The sequence below is a fragment of the Pseudophryne corroboree genome, chromosome 7 (assembly GCF_028390025.1).
Source record: "Pseudophryne corroboree isolate aPseCor3 chromosome 7, aPseCor3.hap2, whole genome shotgun sequence".
Lineage (NCBI taxonomy): Eukaryota > Metazoa > Chordata > Amphibia > Anura > Myobatrachidae > Pseudophryne > Pseudophryne corroboree.
In genome coordinates this window covers 249,054,233-249,074,017 of record NC_086450.1, presented here as the reverse complement: position 1 = coordinate 249,074,017, position 19,785 = coordinate 249,054,233, and the positions used below count along the sequence as shown (strand labels likewise).

The 19,785-nt window shown below is 45.6% G+C and overlaps 1 protein-coding gene across 6 annotated transcripts in view; it reads right to left on the bottom strand.

Annotated features, from left to right (window-relative positions):
* Window positions 1–19,785, bottom strand: part of LOC134945051 (glutaminase kidney isoform, mitochondrial-like) — a 1,232,451-nt gene that overhangs the window by 1,102,745 nt on the left and 109,921 nt on the right. For all 6 annotated transcript variants that reach the window (XM_063934082.1, XM_063934081.1, XM_063934084.1 and 3 more), the window contains exon 2: window positions 10,176–10,272. In XM_063934082.1, coding sequence (XP_063790152.1) covers window positions 10,176–10,272 — 97 coding nt within the window. The remainder of the gene's footprint in view (window positions 1–10,175; window positions 10,273–19,785) is intronic.

Genomic DNA, 19,785 nt, shown 5'->3' with positions numbered 1-19,785 from the left:
CCCCTGGAATCGAAGAGTAATCAGATTGAACTATTTTATGAATTAGTGAACAAGGATTTGGAGTCGTTGAAACCTGCCAGGAGAAACAATTTATCCAACTTTGAGAAGAAGGGCCTTAAGGATCTGAAGAACAACAAGGAATTAACCATACGTCAGGCTGATAAAGGAGGAGGTCTAGTAGTGATGAACCGTACGGATTACGAAAAGTAAGCAAATCGACTACTAGAAGATGCCGCCTCTTACCAGAGAATACCAGAAGACCCCACCGAGATGTTTGTAGAAGAACTGAGAACAATTTTAGTAAGAACCCTGCGTAACGAAGGATGAATATCAGTTTTTAATAAAAAATCACCCCATCATACCCATTTTCTATTTCCTGCCAAAAATACATAAACGATTGGTGAACCCACCAGGGAGACCAATCGTGGCAGGAATAGATTCATTAACAGCCAATAACTCAGAATATGTGGAGGTTTTCCTGAAAAAATATGTCCCAGAGCTGGAGTCTTATGTTAAGGACACCACATCACTACTGCAAATTATGAAAGATTTTGAGTGGAAACCTGGGTACATCTGGGTAACGATTGATGTCCAATCATTGTACACGTCCATAACTCATGAGAAGGGGATAAGTTCGTGTAAAGAATTCATGGATAATGAGGAGACACTTGATGCAAAACACAAAGAACTGATGTGCACTTTTATTCATTTTATACTAAAACACAAATATTTAAAGTTTCTGGAGAAATTTTATTTGCAAATATGCGGGACAGCTATGGGTACGTTATTCTCGCCCAGCTTCGCCAATTTGCACATGGGAAGCTGGGAGCAGAAATATAAATACAACAACCCATATCTGAAGAACATCATGTTATATAAAAGGTATATTGATGACATACTATTGGTTTGGGACGGAACACTGGAGTCTTTTAATGATTTTATGGCACTTATCAAAAGAAATGATTATAACCTATCTTTTACCTATAAATTAAACACTACTGAAATAGATTATCTAGATCTGGTTTAACAAATGATGGCACTGAGCTGATCACGAAGAATTTTGTAAAGAAAGTGGACAGCAATTCTTATGTGCACTTTAAAAGCGGACACGCAACAAAGTGGAAAACCAATATTCCTTATTCACAATTCTGTCGAATAAAAAGGAATTGCAATAAAATGGAGGATTGCCAGGAACAACTAAACCTGTACGGTGAGAGTTATATCAACAAGATATATATAATATATATATATATTATGTCAAAGTTTTACTATCACGGTGTCTGTGTACTGTTTTTATTTGGGTATTTCTTTTGCAGTAGAACTACAGGTACCAGCGGGCCCGTTTTCCCCACGCAAGCTGGTACTTGTGGTTCTCCAAGTACCAGCTAGCGGGGCAGGCTTGCTGGGACTTGTAGTTCTGCTACAAAAAACAAATATTCTTTATTTTGTCACTTGGCTATCAGCCTCCCATCCGCAGCCCTTGGATGGGGGGGGGGGACAGATTCGGGCTTCACCCCTGGCCCTTGGGTGGCTGGAGGGGGGGGACCCCTTTATTTAAGGGGTCCCCACTCCTCCAGGGTACCCGGCCAGGGGTGACTAGTTGGGGATTTAATGCCACGGCCGCAGGAACCTATATAAAAGTGTCCCCCGGCTGTGGCATTCTCTCTCTGACTAGTGGAGCCCGATGCTGGTGTGAAAAATACGGGGGACCCCTACGTCTTTTGTCCCCCGTATTTTTTGCACCAGGACCGGATGCAGAGCCCGGTGCTGGTTGTTAAAATAAGGGGGATCCCCTGTTATTTCCCCCCCCCCGTATTTTTACAACCAGGACCGGCCCAAAGAGCCCGAGGCTGGTTATGCTTAGGAGGGGGGACCCTACGCATTTTTTTTCATGATTTTTAACCCATTCCCACCCCTTCCCACTGAAAAACATGCTCTAATCTCTCCATATTATTTTAGTCAGTAAAAAAAAAATATATATATATTCTTTTAAAAAATATATTAAATAATACTTGTGGCTCCTAAATAGACAAACCAAGTCCCTTTTTAATATAAATAGATATGCTATTAGCAATAAAAAAAAAAAAAAACATGTTTTTAAAAAAAATTATTAGATCTCGCCAGCAAAATGAGGCAGACTGAAATTGCCGAAATGACTGTTGAAAAGCACTGTTGTCGAATCGACATTCTTCAATTGAATATACTTTTGTTGAAAAGCCGCATTTTTAACATTGCAGACATGTCGAATTTGACAACTGTCGAATTGCAAAAAGTCGAATTTGAAACAGCCTTTTTTTTGTCGAAAAGTACTGTATTGCAATGTCGAATCATTTTTTTGTGTCAAAAATGCCCCGTTTTTCGACATTTGCGGCAATTCGACCGCAATTGCATATACCCCAAAGTCTTTTCAGAGAAACTCAGTAGAGCCCCCCTGTGTGTGACCAGTCTCTCTGGGCACAGAATCTAAACTGGAGTCTGGAGGAGGGGCATAGTGGGAGGAGCCAGTTCACACCCAATCAAAGTCTTAAAGTGTGCCTATGTCTCCTGCGGATCCCGACTATAACCCATGTTTCTTGAAGCATCCCCAGCATCCTCTAGGACGTATGAGAAAGAAGTGTTATGAAAATAAGATTTTACTTACCGATAAATCTATTTCTCGGAGTCCGTAGTGGATGCTGGGGACTCCGTCAGGACCATGGGGATATAGCGGCTCCGCAGGAGACAGGGCACAATAATAAAAGCTTTAGGATCAGGTGGTGTGCACTGGCTCCTCCCCCTATGACCCTCCTCCAAGCCTCAGTTAGGATACTGTGCCCGGACGAGCGTGCATAATAAGGAAGGATATTGAATCCCGGGTAAGACTCATACCAGCCACACCAATCACACCGTACAACCTGTGATCTGAACCCAGTTAACAGTATGATAACAACGAAGGAGCCTCTGAAAAGATGGCTCACAACAAGAATAACCCGATTTTTGTAACAATAACTATGTACAAGTATTGCAGACAATCCGCACTTGGGATGGGCGCCCAGCATCCACTACGGACTACGAGAAATAGATTTATCGGTAAGTAAAATCTTATTTTCTCTGACGTCCTAGTGGATGCTGGGGACTCCGTCAGGACCATGGGGATTATACCAAAGCTCCCAAACGGGCGGGAGAGTGCGGATGACCCTGCAGCACCGAATGAGAGAACTCCATGTCCTCCTCATCCAGGGTATCAAATTTGTAGAATTTAGCAAACGTGTTTTCCCCTGACCAAGTAACTGCTCGGCAAAGTTGTAAAGCCGAGACCCCTCGGGCAGTCGCCCAAGATGAGCCCCCTTCCTTTTGGAATGGGCTTTTACCGATTTTGGCTGTGGCAGGCCTGCCACAGAATGTGTAAACTGAATTGTATTACAAATCCAGCGAGCAATCGTCTGCTTAGAAGCAGGAGCACCCATCTTGTTGGGTGCATACAGGCTAAACAGCGAGTCAGATTTTCTGACTCCAGCCTTCCTGGAAACATATTTTTCAGGGCCCTGACAACGTCAAGTAACTTGGAGTCCTCCAAGTCCCTAGTACCCGCAGGTACCACAATAGGTTGTGTGAAAAACAGAAAACACCTTAAGGAGAAATTGAGGACGAGTCCTCAATTCTGCCCTGTCAGAATGAAAAATTAAGTAAGGGCTTTATATATGATAAAGCCGCCAATTCTGACACACGCCTGGCTGAAGCCAGGGCTAATAGCATCGTCACCTTCCATGTGAGATATTTTAAGTCCACAGTGGTGAGTGGTTCAAACCAATGTGACTTTAGGAAACTCAAAACAACATTGAGATCCCAAGGTGCCACTGGGGCACAAAAGGAGGCTGTATATGCAGTACCCCTTTTACAAACATCTGAACGTCAGGCACTAAAGCCAGTTCTTTCTGGAAGAAATTCGACAGGGCCGAAATTTGAACCTTAATGGACCCTAATTTTAGGCCCATAGACAGTCCTGTTTTCAGGAAATGTAGGAAACGACCCAGTTGGAATTCCTCTGTAGGGGCCTTCTTGGCCTCACACCACGCAACATATCTTCGCCAAATGCGGTGAAAATGTTTTGCGGTTACATCCTTCCTGTCTTCGACCAGGGTAGGGATGACTTCATCTGGAATGCCCTTTCAGGATCCGGCGTTCAACCGCCATGCCGTCAAACGCGGCCGCGGTAAGTCTTGGAACAGACAAGGCCCCTGCTGGAGCAGGTCCTTTCTTAAAGGTAGAGGCCACGGGTCTTCCGTGAACATCTCTTGAAGTTTCGGGTACCAAGTCCTTCTTGGCCAATCCGGAACCACGAGTATCATTCTTACTCATCTCCCTCTTATGATACTCAGTACTTTTTGTATGAGAGGCATAGGAGGGAACACATACTCTGACTGGTACATCCACAGTGTTACCAGAGCGTCCACCGCTATTGCCTGAGGGTCCCTTGACCTGGCGCAATATCTAGTTTTTTTTTTTTTTCAGGCGGGACGCCATCATGTCCACCTTTGGTTTTTCACAACGGTTTACAATCATGTGGAAGACTTCCCGATGAAGTCCCCACTCTCCCGGGTGGAGGTCATGCCTGCTGAGGAAGTCTGCTTCCCAGTTTTCCACTCCCGGAATGAACACTGCTGAGAGTGTTATCACATGATTTTTCGCCCAGCGAAGAATACTTGCAGTTTCTGCCATTTCCCTCCTGCTTCTTGTGCCGCCCTGTCTGTTTACGTGGGCGACTGCCGTGATGTTGTCCCACTGGATCAATACCGGCTGACCTTGAAGCAGAGGTCTTGCTAAGCTTAGAGCATTGTAAATTGCCCTTAGCTCCAGTATATTTATGTGGAGAGAAGTCTCCAGACTCGATCACACTCTCTGGAAATTTTTTCCTTGTGTGACTGCTCCCCAGCCACTCAGGCTGGCATCCGTGGTCACCAGGACCCAGTCCTGAATGCCGAATCTGCGGCCCTTTCATAGATGAGCACTCTGCAGCCACCGCAGAAGAAACACCCTTGTCCTTGGAGACAGGGTTATCCGCTGATGCATCTGAAGATGCGATCCGGACCATTTTTCCAGCAGATCCCACGTAAAGGTTCTTGCGTGAAATCTACCGAATGGGATCGCTTTGTAAGAAACCACCATTTTTCACAGGATCCTTGTGCAATGATGCACTGATACTTTTCCTGGTTTTAGGAGGTTCCTGACTAGCTCGGATAACTCCCTGGCTTTCTTCTCCGGGAGAAAACATCCTTTTCTGGACTGTGACCAGAATCATCCCTAGGAACAGTAGACGTGTCGTCGGAAAAAAATGCGATTTTGGAATATTTAGAATCCACTCGTGCTGTCGTAGAACTACTTAAGATAGTGCTACTCCGACCTCCAACTGTTCTCTGGACCTTGCCCTTATCAGGATAGCGTCCATATTTCTTTTAAGAAGAATCATCATTTCGGCCATTACCTTGGTAAAGACCCGGGGTGCCGTGGACAATCCAAACGGCAGCGTCTGAACTGATAGTGACAGTTCTGTACCACGAACCTGAGGTACCCTTGGTGAGAAGGGCAAATTTGGACATGTAGGTAAGCGTCCCTGATATCCAGTGACACCATATCGTCCCCTTCTTCCTGGTTCGCTATCACTGCTCTGAGTGACTCCATCTTGATTTGAACGCTTGTATGTAAGTGTTCAAATATTTCAGATCTCACCTAGCCGTCTGGCTTCAGTACCACAATATAGTGTGGAATAATACCCCTTCCCTTGTTGTAGAAGGGGTACTTTGATTATCACCTGCTGGGAATACAGCCTGTGAATTGTTCCCAATACTGCCTCCCTGTCGGAGGGAGACGTTGGTAAAGCAGACTTCAGGAACTTGTGAGGGGGAGACGTCTCGAATTTCCAATGTACACCTGGGATACTACGTGTAGGATCCAGGAGTCCACTTGTGAGTGAGCCCACTGCGTGCTGAAACTCTTGAGATGACCCCCTACCGCACCTGAGTCCGCTTGTACGGCCCCAGCGTCATGCTGCGGACTTGGCAGAAGCTGTGGAGGGCTTCTGTTCCTGGTGATGGGCTGCCTGCTGCAGTCTTCTTCCCTTTCCTCTACCCCTGGGCAGATATGACTGGCCCTTTTGCCCGCCTGCCCTTATGGGGACGAAAGGACTGAGACTGAAAAGACTGTGTCCTTTTCTGCTGAGATGTGACTTGGGGTAACAAAAGGTGGATTTTTCAGCTGTTGCCATGGCCACCAGGTCCGATGGACCGCCCCTTTATACGGCAATACTTCCATGTGCCGTCTGGAATCTGCATCACCTGACCACTGTCGTCTGGCAGATATGGACATCACATTTACTCTTGATGCCAGAATGCAAATATCCCTCTGCGCATCTCGCATATATAGAAATGCATCCTTAAAATGCTCTATAGTCAATAAAATCTTGTCCCTGTCAAGGGTATCAATATTTTCAGTCAGGAAATCCGACCAAGCCCCCTCAGCGCTGCACATCCAGGCTGAGGCGATTGCTGGTCGTAGTATAACACCAGTATATGTGTATATACTTTTAGGATATTTTTCAGCTTCCTATCAGCTGGCTCCTTGAGGGCTGCCGTATCTGGAGACGGTAACGCCACTTGTTTTTATAAGCGTGTGAGCGCCTTATTCACCCTAAGGTGTGTTTCCCAACTCGCCCTAACTTCTGGCGGGAAAGGGTATACCGCCAATAATTTTCTATCGGAGGAAACCCACGTATCATCACACACTTCATTTAATTTATCTGATTCAGGAAAAACTACAAGTAGTTTATTCACACCCTACATAATACCCTTATTTGTGGTACTTGTAGTATCAGAAATATGTAACACCTCCTTCATTGCCCTTAACATGAAACGTGTGGCCCTAAAGGAAAATACGTTTGTTTCTTCACCGTCGACACTGGAGTCAGTGTCCGTGTCTGTGTCGACCGACTGAGGTAAATGGGCGTTTTTACAAGCCCCTGACGGTGTCTGAGACGCCTGGACAGGTACTAATTTGTTTGCCGGCCGTCTCATGTCGTCAACCGACCTTGCAGCGTGTTGACATTATCACGTAATTCCTAAATAAGCCATCCATTCCAGTGTCGACTCCCTAGAGAGTGACATCACCAATACAGGCAATTTGCTCCGCCTCCTCACCAACATCGTCCTCCTACATGTCGACACACACGTACCGACACACAGCACACACACAGGGAATGCTCTGACAGAGGACAGGACCCCACTAGCCCTTTGGGGAGACAGAGGGAGAGTTTGCCAGCACACACCAAAAACGCTATAATTATACAGGGACAACCCCTTATACAAGTGTTTTCCCTTATAGCATTTTTATATATGTAATCATATCGCCAAATAAGTGCCCCCCCTCTCTGTTTTAACCCTGTTTCTGTAGTGCAGTGCAGGGGAGAGCCTGGGAGCCTTCCTCACAGCAGAGCTGAGCAGGAAAATGGCGCCGTGTGCTGAGGAGAATAGGCCCCGCCCCCTTTTCGGCGGGCTCTTCTCCCGGAGTTTGTGAGATCTGGCAGGGGTTAAATACCTCCATATAGCCTCAAGGGCTATATGTGATGTATTTTAGCCATAAAAAGGTATTATACATTGCTGCCCAGGGCGCCCCCCCCAGCGCCCTGCACCCTCAGTGACAGTTGGTGACTGTTGGTGAAGTGTGCTGACAACAATGGCGCACAGCTGCAGTGCTGTGCGCTACCTTATGAAGACTGAAAGTCTTCTGCCGCCTGTTTCTGGACCTCTTCAACTTCGGCATCTGTAAGGGGGGTCGGCGGCACGGCTCCGGGACGAACCCCAGGGTGAGACCTGTGTTCCGACTCCCTCTGGAGCTAATGGTGTCCAGTAGCCTAAGAAGCAAATCCATCCTGCACGCAGGTGAGTTTACTTCTCTCCCCTAAGTCCCTCGTAGCAGTGAGCCTGTTGCCAGCAGGACTCACTGAAAATAAAAAACCTAACTTAAACTTTTATTCTAAGCAGCTCAGGAGAGCCACCTAGATTGCACCCTTCTCGTCGGGCACAAAAATCTAACTGAGGCTTGGAGGAGGGTCATAGGGGGAGGAGCCAGTGCACACCACCTGATCCTAAAGCTTTTATTATTGTGCCCTGTCTCCTGCGGAGCCGCTATATCCCCATGGTCCTGACGGAGTCCCCAGCATCCACTAGGACGTCAGAGAAAAAGCATTAGATAGAGATAGAAAAGAGTTAATGGTATACAAAGAAAAAAATGTGGGCTCAGGTTATACACAAGGAGTTCCATTTGTTACACGATATAATATGAGGGGAGGAGAGATTAAGAAGATACTTATGAAACACTGGGACATTTTATGTCTCGAGCCATTATTGAATGATGTAATCCCACAGCAACCTAGGATTATTTACAGAAAATCCTGCTCCCTTAAAAACAGATTAGCCCCCAGCAAACTTAAATCTATTAACGATCAAATAGACACAAATGAGACTGAAGGGTTTTATGTTTGTCAGAAGTGTAAGGTATGTCAGTATGTAAATAAAGATAATAAACAATTTTTTGATTCCAGTAACAAAAAATCTTGGAAGATTAAAGGGAAACTGAGCTGTTTGAGCACTCATGGTATATATTTATTGGAGTGCAGCTGCGGGAAACGCTATGTCGGCAAGACGAAGCGTACACTCAAGTTGCGCATATTACAACATACCCGAAACATTTTACATAAAGTGGAAAATCACAGTGTTCCTAGTCATTTTGCAGAGTGTGTAAACTCTAGTTTAAAAGGGTTCACGTTTAAAGCGATAGAAAAAATTACCTTGGATGAAAGGAAAGGAGATTTGCTAAAAAAGCTATCTCAGCGAGAAACCTACTGGATATACATTTGCACCGCTGGGATTGAATGAAGGATGTGATATAGTTACTTTTTTACATGATTAGCCTATTAGTTGGAGCTCTTAGAGGTCCATAGGTGGCAGTGGCTAAGTCCCGACTGGTGGACCTTAAATAATGGGCCCTGACATATAGGCTAAAATGCATTTATTATTATTTTACCTGATGTGGATTTTAGCTGTCCCATGATGGGAGATGAAAGAATTATATAAACTAAAACAATCCATATATGTGTTTGGAAGTATAGTCGACTAGAATACGGTTATCACCATATTAATTATAAGTATTGTAAGAAACTAGCTGGTTTGATTTTGAGTATCATGTCTGTCAGAGATTATTTCTCTTTTTTGAAAATAACTGTTATTTATTTATTTATATCTCTTATGTATAATCTCAATTGAATATATATACATATTGAAACTAATTTGATTCATACTGTGTACAACTGTGTTTTTTTTTTTTTTTTAAGTTTGTAAAGTGGAAGGCATTAATCCTATTCCAATCAGGTTAAATAAACCAGGAGTTTTTTTCTTGTTTGTTTTTTACCAAGGTAATACATAGGTGGTATAATTATATGGTAGTAAACTAATTAAGAAACTAATGCTAGTAAAATAAATAAACTGTATCAGTTTGCAAGTGGATTGGAGTGGATTGTTGCCTTACACTATTTATATATCAGAGATGTCATTGTATATTTATATAATGGTGAAGATTTGAATATGTTTGAAAACTGTCTCTCTCTTATGTAAACCAACGAGAAAGGGTTAAACTGAAACAAGGGCAGGTATATAAAAGCCTTGTCCATGGACAATGACCACATCCCCCGACGAAGACCGCTATTGGTTGAAACGCGTTGGGCGTGGCTACACACCGTAGGCATTGTTACGTCAGCTGCTGGGTCCGGAGCCAGTGTAACAGAATCGTCCAGACGGAGCACAGCCATTACGGTTTTTAAACATTGCTGTGATTGTGATTTTAAACTGAAATGTACGTGGATATTGCATTTTTATTTATAAAAGAAATATCTTTTAACTCATAAGTGCGCTCTCCTAATTCTTCTTAGCAACAATACCCATTACTCCATTAGCCTGGAGCTGGATGTAGCTGCACAAAGGAGAAAAGGAAATAACTCTGGAGCATTCGGACTAATTGCGCAGAGACTGAGTATCTATTACCATCAAATAAAAATGGTTTAAAAAAACCCATCATAAGCTACATTCAGCTTTAAATAGAAATATTTCCAAAAAGGAAAAATAGAGCATTGGAATTAAATGAAAACTTACAGTGATGAATTTGTGGACTGGAATTTTTTCTTGCCCTTCAGCAATTGTGTAGAAAAGCAAATCTTCCAGGCTTGGTAAGAGTCCTTGTTTATTCTTTCTGCAAATAAATAAATTGGGAAATTCCAGTGACATTATTGTATACCATTTTAATAGCCATTTTAGCACAATATTTCCTTATTTCTACTGCATAATGAAATAACTCATGTCTAGGGTGAAAGAATTAAATAATGAATTCTTGCCCTTCAATAAGCATTTTTATTTGATTGCATTCCACAAATTTTGTAAAATAAATTTGTTTTTCTTGGGACAAAACCAATGGATGAGTTAAAGTGTAAAAACATAATTTTTATATTTTTTTTTGCATCTACACTTCCATACACTAAAGCAAACAGTTTAATTTTTGGTGCTCGGAAAAATTATTAAATACTACAGTACATGTTAGGAGTTAAAACAAAAATTATATGGAACTTGTACTGAAATGTCCAGAAATCAGTGTCGTTCTTATCAATTCAGTGTCTTTATTTACAGGATTGAGCTTTCCATGCTCACACGAATACCAAAATAAGAGTTTTTCCCCAAAATGCTGTGATTGTAACTTTGAATAGGATTCAAGCTACCCCATCAAATATAGTAATATTTATACATGTAAATGTATTACGAACTACACATTCTATTTGGTCTACTGGATCAGTGTTACTTCTGAGTTAGATATTATTTGTTCCATTTGAGTTCATCCTAAAAGTTCCCACCTGAGTTTATCCTAAAAGTTCTTACCACCTCCCCTCTATTTTTTTTATTTTTTTTTAAATCTACTGGTTGGGCTTCTATTTAGTAATGTATTTCTATTGCCTATTTGGACTATTGCGTTAATAAATAAATATCCTAACTTGGGACAATTGTTAGTGATTTTCGCCAATATAGCACTGTGGGGTAAATGTATGAAGCAGTGATAAGAGCGGAGAAGTGAGCCAGTGGAGAAGTTGCCCATGGCAACCAATCAGCTGCTCTGTATAATTTTATAGTATGCAAATTATAAATGTTACTTCAATGCTGAATGGACAACTTCTTCACTGGCTCACTTCTCTACTCTTATCACTGCTTCATACATTTACCCCTGTATGTCTTATGATCGATTCTTATGCTACATATACTTTTATAGCTATAAAGGGTGTAGTCCAGACATCTCTTTGGGTTTTAGTCATTTCATTTAATAGTAAATATTCTAAATTTATATATTTAAAATTACATATTAGTTGGTATATATTCTATATTACATTGCATTGTGATACCATATCATATTGAGTATGCCTTTGGTTACTCCAAATATAAAAGTGGTTATAGTCAAATCTCTATTATTATAGATATTAGATATTGAGACATATGTATGTAATTTTGTTTCTATTTATTTGTGTTTATGATATACTAAAAATAAGATTTTAATTACCTACCGATAAATCCTTTTCTCGTAGTCCATAGAGGATACTGGGGTCCACATTAGTAGCATGGGGTATAGACGGTTCCACTAGGAGCTTTGGGCACTTTAAGAAAATCAATAGTGTGCACTGGCTCCTCCCTCTATGCCCCTCCTACCAGACTCAGTCTAGAAACTGTGTCTGAGGAGACAAACATATCTTGAGAGAAGGATTCAGAAAAAGATAGTGGCGAGATTCAAACCAGCACACACAAGCAAGAAGAAAAACCATGTTAACACAACATGCACAAGAACAGCAACAGGTGATCCAACAATAATACTTAACCAAGTAACCCTGCAGGAAACACGAAGCACTGGGCGTGCGCCCAGTATCCTCTACGGACTAAGAGAAAAGGATTTACCGGTAAGTAATTAAAATCCTATTTTCTCTTAAGTACTACAGGATGCTGGGGTCCACATTAGTACCATAGGGATGTACCAAAAGCTCCCAAACCGGGTGGGAGAGTGCTGAGGTTCTTGCAGAACTGATTGACCAAACTGAAGGTCCTCAGAGGCCAAGGTATCGAACTTGTAGAACGTAGCAAAGGTGTTCGAACCAGACTAAGTAGCTGCTCGGCAGAGCTGTAAAGCCGAGACACCCCGGGCAGTCAGCCAGGAAGAACCCACCGACCGAGTAGAGTGGACATGAACTGATTTAAGAACCGGCAAAGCTGCTGCGGAGTAAGCATGCTGGATAGTCAGTGTGATCCAGCGAGCAATAGACTGCTTAGAAGCAGGACACCCAATTTTTTTGGCATCATAGAGCACAAACAGCGAGTCCGAGCTTCTGTGACGAGCTGTCCGTTTGACATAGATTCTCAAAGCGCTCACAACATCCAGGGACTTTGAAGTAGAAGAGGTGTCAGTAAGAACTAGAACCACAATAGGTTGGTTGATGTGAAACGCAGACACCACCTTTGGAAGAAATTGCTGACAAGTTCTGAGTTTAGTTCCATTCTCATGAAAAATCAAATAGGGGTTCTTGTGAAACAAGGCCCCCAATTCCGAAATACACCGTGCCGAAGCCAAGGCCAATAGTGTGACGGTTTTCCATGTAAGAAACTTTACATCCACCTCCTGTAACGGCTCAAACCAATCCGATTGCAGAAAATGAGACACCATGTTAAGATCCCAAGGTGCCGTGGGTGGCACAAAGGGTGGTTGGATGTGCAGAACTCCTTTCTAGAAGGTCTGAAAATCAGGAAGGGACGCCAACGGTTTCTGGAAGAAAATGGACAAGGCCGAAATCTGGACCTTTATAGAGCCCAGACGCAAACCCACTTCCATACCAGACTGCAGAAAAAGCAGAAGACGAACCAACTGAAATTCTACCACAGGAAATTTCCTGTTCTCACACCAAGAGACACCAAGATTTCTCCAAATCCGGTGGTAATGTTTAGACGATACCCCTTTCCTGGCTTGGATCAAGGTAGGAATTACCTTGTCCGGAATCACTTTCCGGGCTAGAATTTGACGCTCAACCTCCATGCCGTCAAACGTAGCCGCGGTAAGTCTTGATAGACAAATGGCCCGTTATAGAAGATCCTCCCGAAGAGGCAGAGGCCATGGGTCCTCCAGAAGTAGTTCCAGTAGATCTGCGTACCAAGCCCTTCTTGGCCAATCCGGAGCAATGAGAATTGCTTGAACCCTTTTCCTTTTTATTCTTTTCAGAATTCTAGGGATCAATTGAAGTGGTGGAAAGACATACACCATCTGGTAGACCCATGGAGTCACCAGAGCGTCCACCGCCACCGCCTGTGGGTCTCTTGATCTGGAGCAATACCGCTGGAGTTTCTTGTTGAGACGAGAGGCCATCATGTCGATCTGTGGAATTCCCCACCAACGTGTCAAGCACCCGAAAAATACCCGGTGAAGGCCTCACTCTCCCGGGTGGAGGTCATGTCTGATAAGGAAGTCTGCTTCCCAGATGTCCACTCCCGGAATGAAGATAGCGGACGGCGCTACGTAGTGTCCCTCTGCCCAGTTCATCTCCAAAAAGGGCTTCCCCTGTGAAAGGTAGGCTTTCCACGCCTTTCCTGGAATCGGCATGCGCAGTCCACTGGTGTAGCCACAACTCCCTACGTGCTGACACAGTCATGGCAGTAGTGCACGCGTTGAGCAATCCAATCTCCTTTATGGCCTCCACCATAAAGATAGCAGAATCCTGTATATGCTGTAGGAGTAAAATAATCTCCCCCCTGGACAAGGAATCTAGCCCGTCAATTAGACTACCAGATCATTCTGCAATGGCCCTAGTGATCCATGCACAAGCTATAGTGGGTCTTTGGGCCACCCCCGCCGCTGTGTACAGAGATTTGAGAGTGGTCTCAATTTTACAGTCAGCAGCATCCTTTAATGAAGCTGCCCAAGAAACTGGTAAAACGTGACAGCCTGGAAACTGACGCGTCCACTATCGGCGGGATTTCAACATTTTTTCTGTCATCCTGAGGAAACGGGAAGGATGTAATCAACCATTTTGGAATCTGAAACTTCCTGTTTAATTCCTTGGAAGCAGGAAAAGTAGCAGAGGATTTCTTTTTTACATTCAAAAAGGATTCCTCCTCGTCCTCTGACACCTTGTCAGGAATATGCAAAACCTCTCTTATAGCTTCAATCAGGGCCTGTATTCCCTGTGCTAAAGCTGCATCTCCCCCCACCAAGCCCACCTCCCCCTCCTCTGGGTCTGATACATCATCATCGGTATCAGCCTGCATGATTTGGGCCAGTGTACGTTTCTGTGGACAAATAACAGGGGTCTGAGACGCTGGAATGACCACTGAGTCTCTATTCATCAGGTCATCTACAGATTGCCTTAAGTATTGCGTCTCCTCATTTTGGGAAAAATAGGATTTTAACTACCTACTGGTAAATTCTTTTCTCGTAGTCCGTAGAGGATGCTGGGGTCCATATTAGTACCATGGGGTATAGAAGGGTCTACCAGGAGCCATTGGCACTTTAAGAGTTTAATAGTGTGGGCTGGCTCCTCCCTCTATGCCCATCCTACAAGACTCAGTCTAGAAACTGTGCCCGAGGAGACGACATACTTCGAGAGAAGGAAATACAGATAGTGGCGAGATTTATACCAGCTCACACAACATACAAATCCGGCTAACATGCCGGAAAACTCAGCAACAGCTGAAAACAGAACTGAAACAGTAAACAACGCAGAACATACCTAGGAACCAGGCAGTACTGAACTATAAAACCAATGCAGGAAAAGGAAGCTCGGACTACGAGAAAAGGATTTACCGGTAGGTAATTAAAATCCTATTTTCTCTTACGTCCTAGAGGATGCTGGGGTCCATATTAGTACCATGGGGATGTACCAAAGCTCCCAGTATGGGAGAGACAGCGCGTAACTCCTGCAACACTGCTTGACCAAACTTGAGGTCTTCAGAGGACAAAGTATCAAACTGGTAAAACTTAGCAAACATGTTCGAACCAGACCAAGTAGCAGCTCGGCAAAGCAGTAAAGCCGAGACACCCAGGGCAGCCGCCCAGGAAGAACCCACTTTACGAGTAGAGTGGGCCTTTACAGATTTTGGACACGGCAATCCTGCCGTAGAATATGCAAGCTGGATGGTGAACCTGATCCAGCGTGAAATCGACTGCTTAGAAGCAGGACACCCAATTTTCCAAAGGACAAACAGTCAGTTTTTCGATGACGAGCTGTCCTCTACACATAGATCTTCAAAGCCCTGACAACATCCAACGCCTTTGAAGCAATCGAGAAGTCAGGAGTCACTGGCACCACAGTAGGTTGGTTGATATGGAAAGCCGATACAACCTTAGGCAGGAACTGTGGACGAGTCCTAAGTTCCGCCCTGTCTTCATGGAAGATCAGATAAGGGCTTTTACAAGATAAAGCCCACAATTCCGACACGCGTCGTGCAGAAGCCAAGGCCAACAAGGTGACCGCCTTCAATGTAAGAAATTTGAGCTCAACCTCCTCTAGAGGCTCAAACCAATCCGACTGGAGGAACTGCAACACCACGTTAAGGTCCCAAGGCGATACAGAGGGAGGTTGTATGTGCAGAACCCCTTTCAAAAAGGTCTGAACCTCAGGGAGGACAGACAATTGTTTTTGAAAAAAGATGGACAAAGCAGAGATCTGGACCTTGATGGATCCTAATCTCAGGCCCACATCCACTCCCGCCTGTAGGACAAGGAAAAAATGTCCAAGTTGAAACTCCACCGCAGGAAATTTTCTCGATTCACACCAAGAAACATATTTCTTCCAAATACGGTGGTAATGTTTAGACGTTACCCCCTTCCTAGCCTGAATCAGGGTAGGAATTACTTCACTCGGGATACCTTTCCGCTCTAAGATCTGGCGCTCAACCGCCATGCTGTCAAACGTAGCCGTGGTAAGTCTTGATAGGCGAACGGCCCCTGCAGTAGCAGATACTCCCGAAGAGGTAAGGGCTTTGGATCTTCCAGCAGAAGATCCACATACCAAGCCCTCCTTGGCCAGTCCGGAGCAATGAGGATTGCCAGAACCTTTGTTCTTCTTACCAGCTGAAGAACCTTTGGAATCAGAGGAAATGGAGGGAATACATACACTGACGGGAACACACACGGAGTTACCAGTGCGTCCACCCCCACTGCCTGAGGGTCTCTTGACCGGGAACAGTACCTCCCCAGCTTCTTGTTGAGGCGAGTGGACATCATGTCTACGTGAGGAACCCCCCCACCAACCGGTTACCTCCTCGAACACCTCCGGATGGAGGCCCCACTCCCCTGGATGGAGATCGTGTCTGCTGAGGAAGTCCGCTTCCAAGTTGTCTACTCCCGGAATGAAGATTGATCACACTGCTACAGCGTGCCTTTCCGCCCAGAGGAGGATTCTTGACACCTCTGACATTGTAACCCTGCTCTTCGTTCCACCTTGTCTGTTTATGTAGGCTACAGTGGTCACGTTGTCAGATTGCACCTGATCCTGAGGAAGGTGTGCTGCTTGCAGAAGGGCGTTGTATAAGGCCCTTAGCTCCATGATGTTTATTGGGAGAAGGGATTCTTGATTCGACCACCTTCCTTGAAAGGTTTGCCCCAGAGCGACTGCTCCCCAACCTCTTAGACTTGCATCTGTGGTTAAAAAGATCCAGTCCTGAATTCCGAACCTTCGGCCTTCCAGAAGGTGCGGAAGTTGTAGCCACCAAAGGAGTGGAATCCTGGCTTTCGGAACAGGCGTATCCTCTTGTGCATGTGTAGGTGAGAGCCCGACCACTGGTCCAATAGGTCCAGCTGAAAAGGTTGAGCATGAAAACTGCCGTACTGCAGAGCCTCGTAGGCGGCAACCATCTTCCCCAGAAGGCGGATGCAATGATGAACCGATAACCCGGGTAGGCTTTAAGACATCCCGGACCATTGTTTGAATCACCAATGCTTTCTCCACCGGGAGAAATACCCTCTGCACTTCCATGTCGAGGATCATTCCCAGGAAAGACAGCCTCCTTGTCGGCTCCAGAGGAGACCTTGGAAGGTTCAGGATCCAACCGTGCTTCCTGAGCAGATGTGTCGTGAGCGCGATGGATCGCAACAACCTCTCCCTGGACGACGCCTTGATCAGGAGATCGTCCAGATATGGAATTATGTTCACCCTCCGTCTGCGGAGGAGAACCAACATCTCCGCCATCACCTTGGTGAAGATCCTTGGTGCTGTGGAGAGGTCAAACGGCAGCGCCAAGAACGGATAGTGATCGTCCAACAGTGCAAACCTGAGATATGCCTGATGCAGCGACCAAATGGGAATGTGGAGGTAAGTATCTTTGATGTCCAGCAACACCAGGAACACACAGTCCAGAGATGACAGCTCTCAGAAATTCCATCTTGAATTTGAACTCCCTGAGATAAGGGTTCAAAGACTTTAAGTTTAGAATATGCCGTACCGAACCATCCGGTTTTGGTACCACAAAAAGGTTCGAATAATAACCCTTGTTCCACTGCTGAGGTGGACCTGGAACAATGACCTCTGACACCACCAATTTTCTGATGGCCTCCAGAAGATATGTCCTGTCCTGTCTGGGGGATCTTGAAACTAGTCTGTACCCCCTGGACACTACATCCAGGACCCAGGGGTCCAGGCCAGACGACACCCAGACGTGGCTGAAATGCCGGAGTCTCACCTCCACCTGACCATCATCAGGCCTAGCTGTCCACCGTTATGCGGATGACTTCGGGGTATCAGAAGCGGGCTTCTGGGTTTGGGCACCTGCGGGAGCAGGTTTCTTTCCTTTGGCACGACCACCTCTGAAGAAGTTGTTCGAAGGCTTGTTTTTTCTAGAACTCGCGGGCTGAAAGGACTGTGATGTGGCTGGTGTAAAAGGCTTCTTCGTAGCCGGTGCAGCAGAGTGGAGAAAAGGAGACGTTGCAATCCACGCATCCAGCGCCTCCCCAAAGAGAGCCTGATCTGTATAGGGTAGGCCCTCCACGCTCTTCCTGGATTCCGCGTCCGCAGACCATTGGCGCAGCCAGAGACCCCTGCGAGCCGAGACGGACATGGAGGAGGTCCCCGCAGCCATGGAACCCAGGTCCTTCATGGAATCTACCAGGAACCCTGCAGAATCCTGAATATGGTGTAAAAATAAATCAACGTCACCTCTATCCAGCGAAGCAGACTCCTCCTGCAGAGTGATTGACCACCTGGCAATAGCTTTTGCAATCCAAGCATAGGCTATAGTAGGCCGTAATATAGCCCTGGAAGCCGTGTAAATGGATTTTAGCGTAGCATCCACCTTGCGATCTGCCGGGTCCTTCAACGCGGTAGATCCCGGGACTGGCAACTCCACCTGTTTGGACAGCCTGGAGACAGAGGCATCAACTATCGGCGGGGACTACCATTACTTTCTATCTACCTCTGGAAAAGGAAAAGCAAACAAGACCCTCTTAGGGATCCGAAATTTATTTTCCGGAGTTTCCCAGGCTTTTTCAAAGATAGCGTTTAATTCTTTGGATGCCGGGAAGGTGAGGGGGGGGGGGCTTCTTATTATCTGTAAAAAAAAAGGCCTCCTCCACCTGCTCAGGAGCTGTGTCAGAAATATGTAAAACATCCCTTACAGCATCAATCATCAACTGCACCCCCTTAGCAAGTGATGCTGTCCCCCTCGATACATCCCCGTCACAGTTTGCAGTGTCAGATTCGGTGTCCGTGTCATCCTGCATAAGCATTGCAAGTGCACGTTTGTGAGAATGTACCGCAGGGGACCCCGAGGAAGCAGTATCAGACCACACAAGAGCATTGTAGGACCTGAGTGGCATGCTCAGTCCTAGCAACCCTATCAGAAATCTGAGAAATAGTCCCCCTCAGAGAGACTAACCATTCTGGCTCTCTAGCTGAGATCTGCGCTACAACAGGGCAATCCTGATTACATGGTATGGAGTCTTCCTGGGAAGACAAATCCTCTGCAGCATATGAAACAGTGTCCCTAGACATGTTGTCACACACACCAAAACACCCCACAAACACACAGGGTATTTACTAGACAGAGTTTCCCCCCAAGAATGGCAGAGACACACAGAGATTGGAGCCAACCCACACACAGCGCTATTAGAGGTATAGGAAGACCCTAACCAGCGCTGACTGCGTCCTTTAATAGGTGACAGCCTAAATACAGCCTCCCCTCCCTTCTACAACCCCCTGGTACCGTACAGATAGCTGGAGTTGCTCTGGAGGGACCTGGACATCCACTGGCAGTGATTGCAGGCAGGAAAAATGGCGCTGAACGCTGCTGGGTCCACTCTGAGGAGATGCTCCGCCCCTTTAATGGCGCTGTCTTCCCACTCTTGAAGATTATACTGGCCTGAGGAAATTTGCACTGGCTGAGATCCGCGGACCCCGACAGGCTGGAAATGGTCAGTGCAGGGTTCTGTGCTGGCTCAGGGCGCCCCACCGCAGTACCGCTGAGCCGTCCCACCCTTAAGCCGACCTTTTCACACTGACCCCCCGCTTGTAAGGGGGGACAGTGACTAACTCGCCACACTTCAGCACTATGAGGGGGTGGCGGCTGGCTGCCAGGGTGAGCGTTCCCCTGTGTCGGGGCGCGATCTGTCCCCTCTGGAGCTCAATATCCAGTCAGCGGAGGCAGTGGCTCAAAACCCCGCAGGGCAGACACTGCTCCCCCCCCCCCCCCCCCCCTCAGT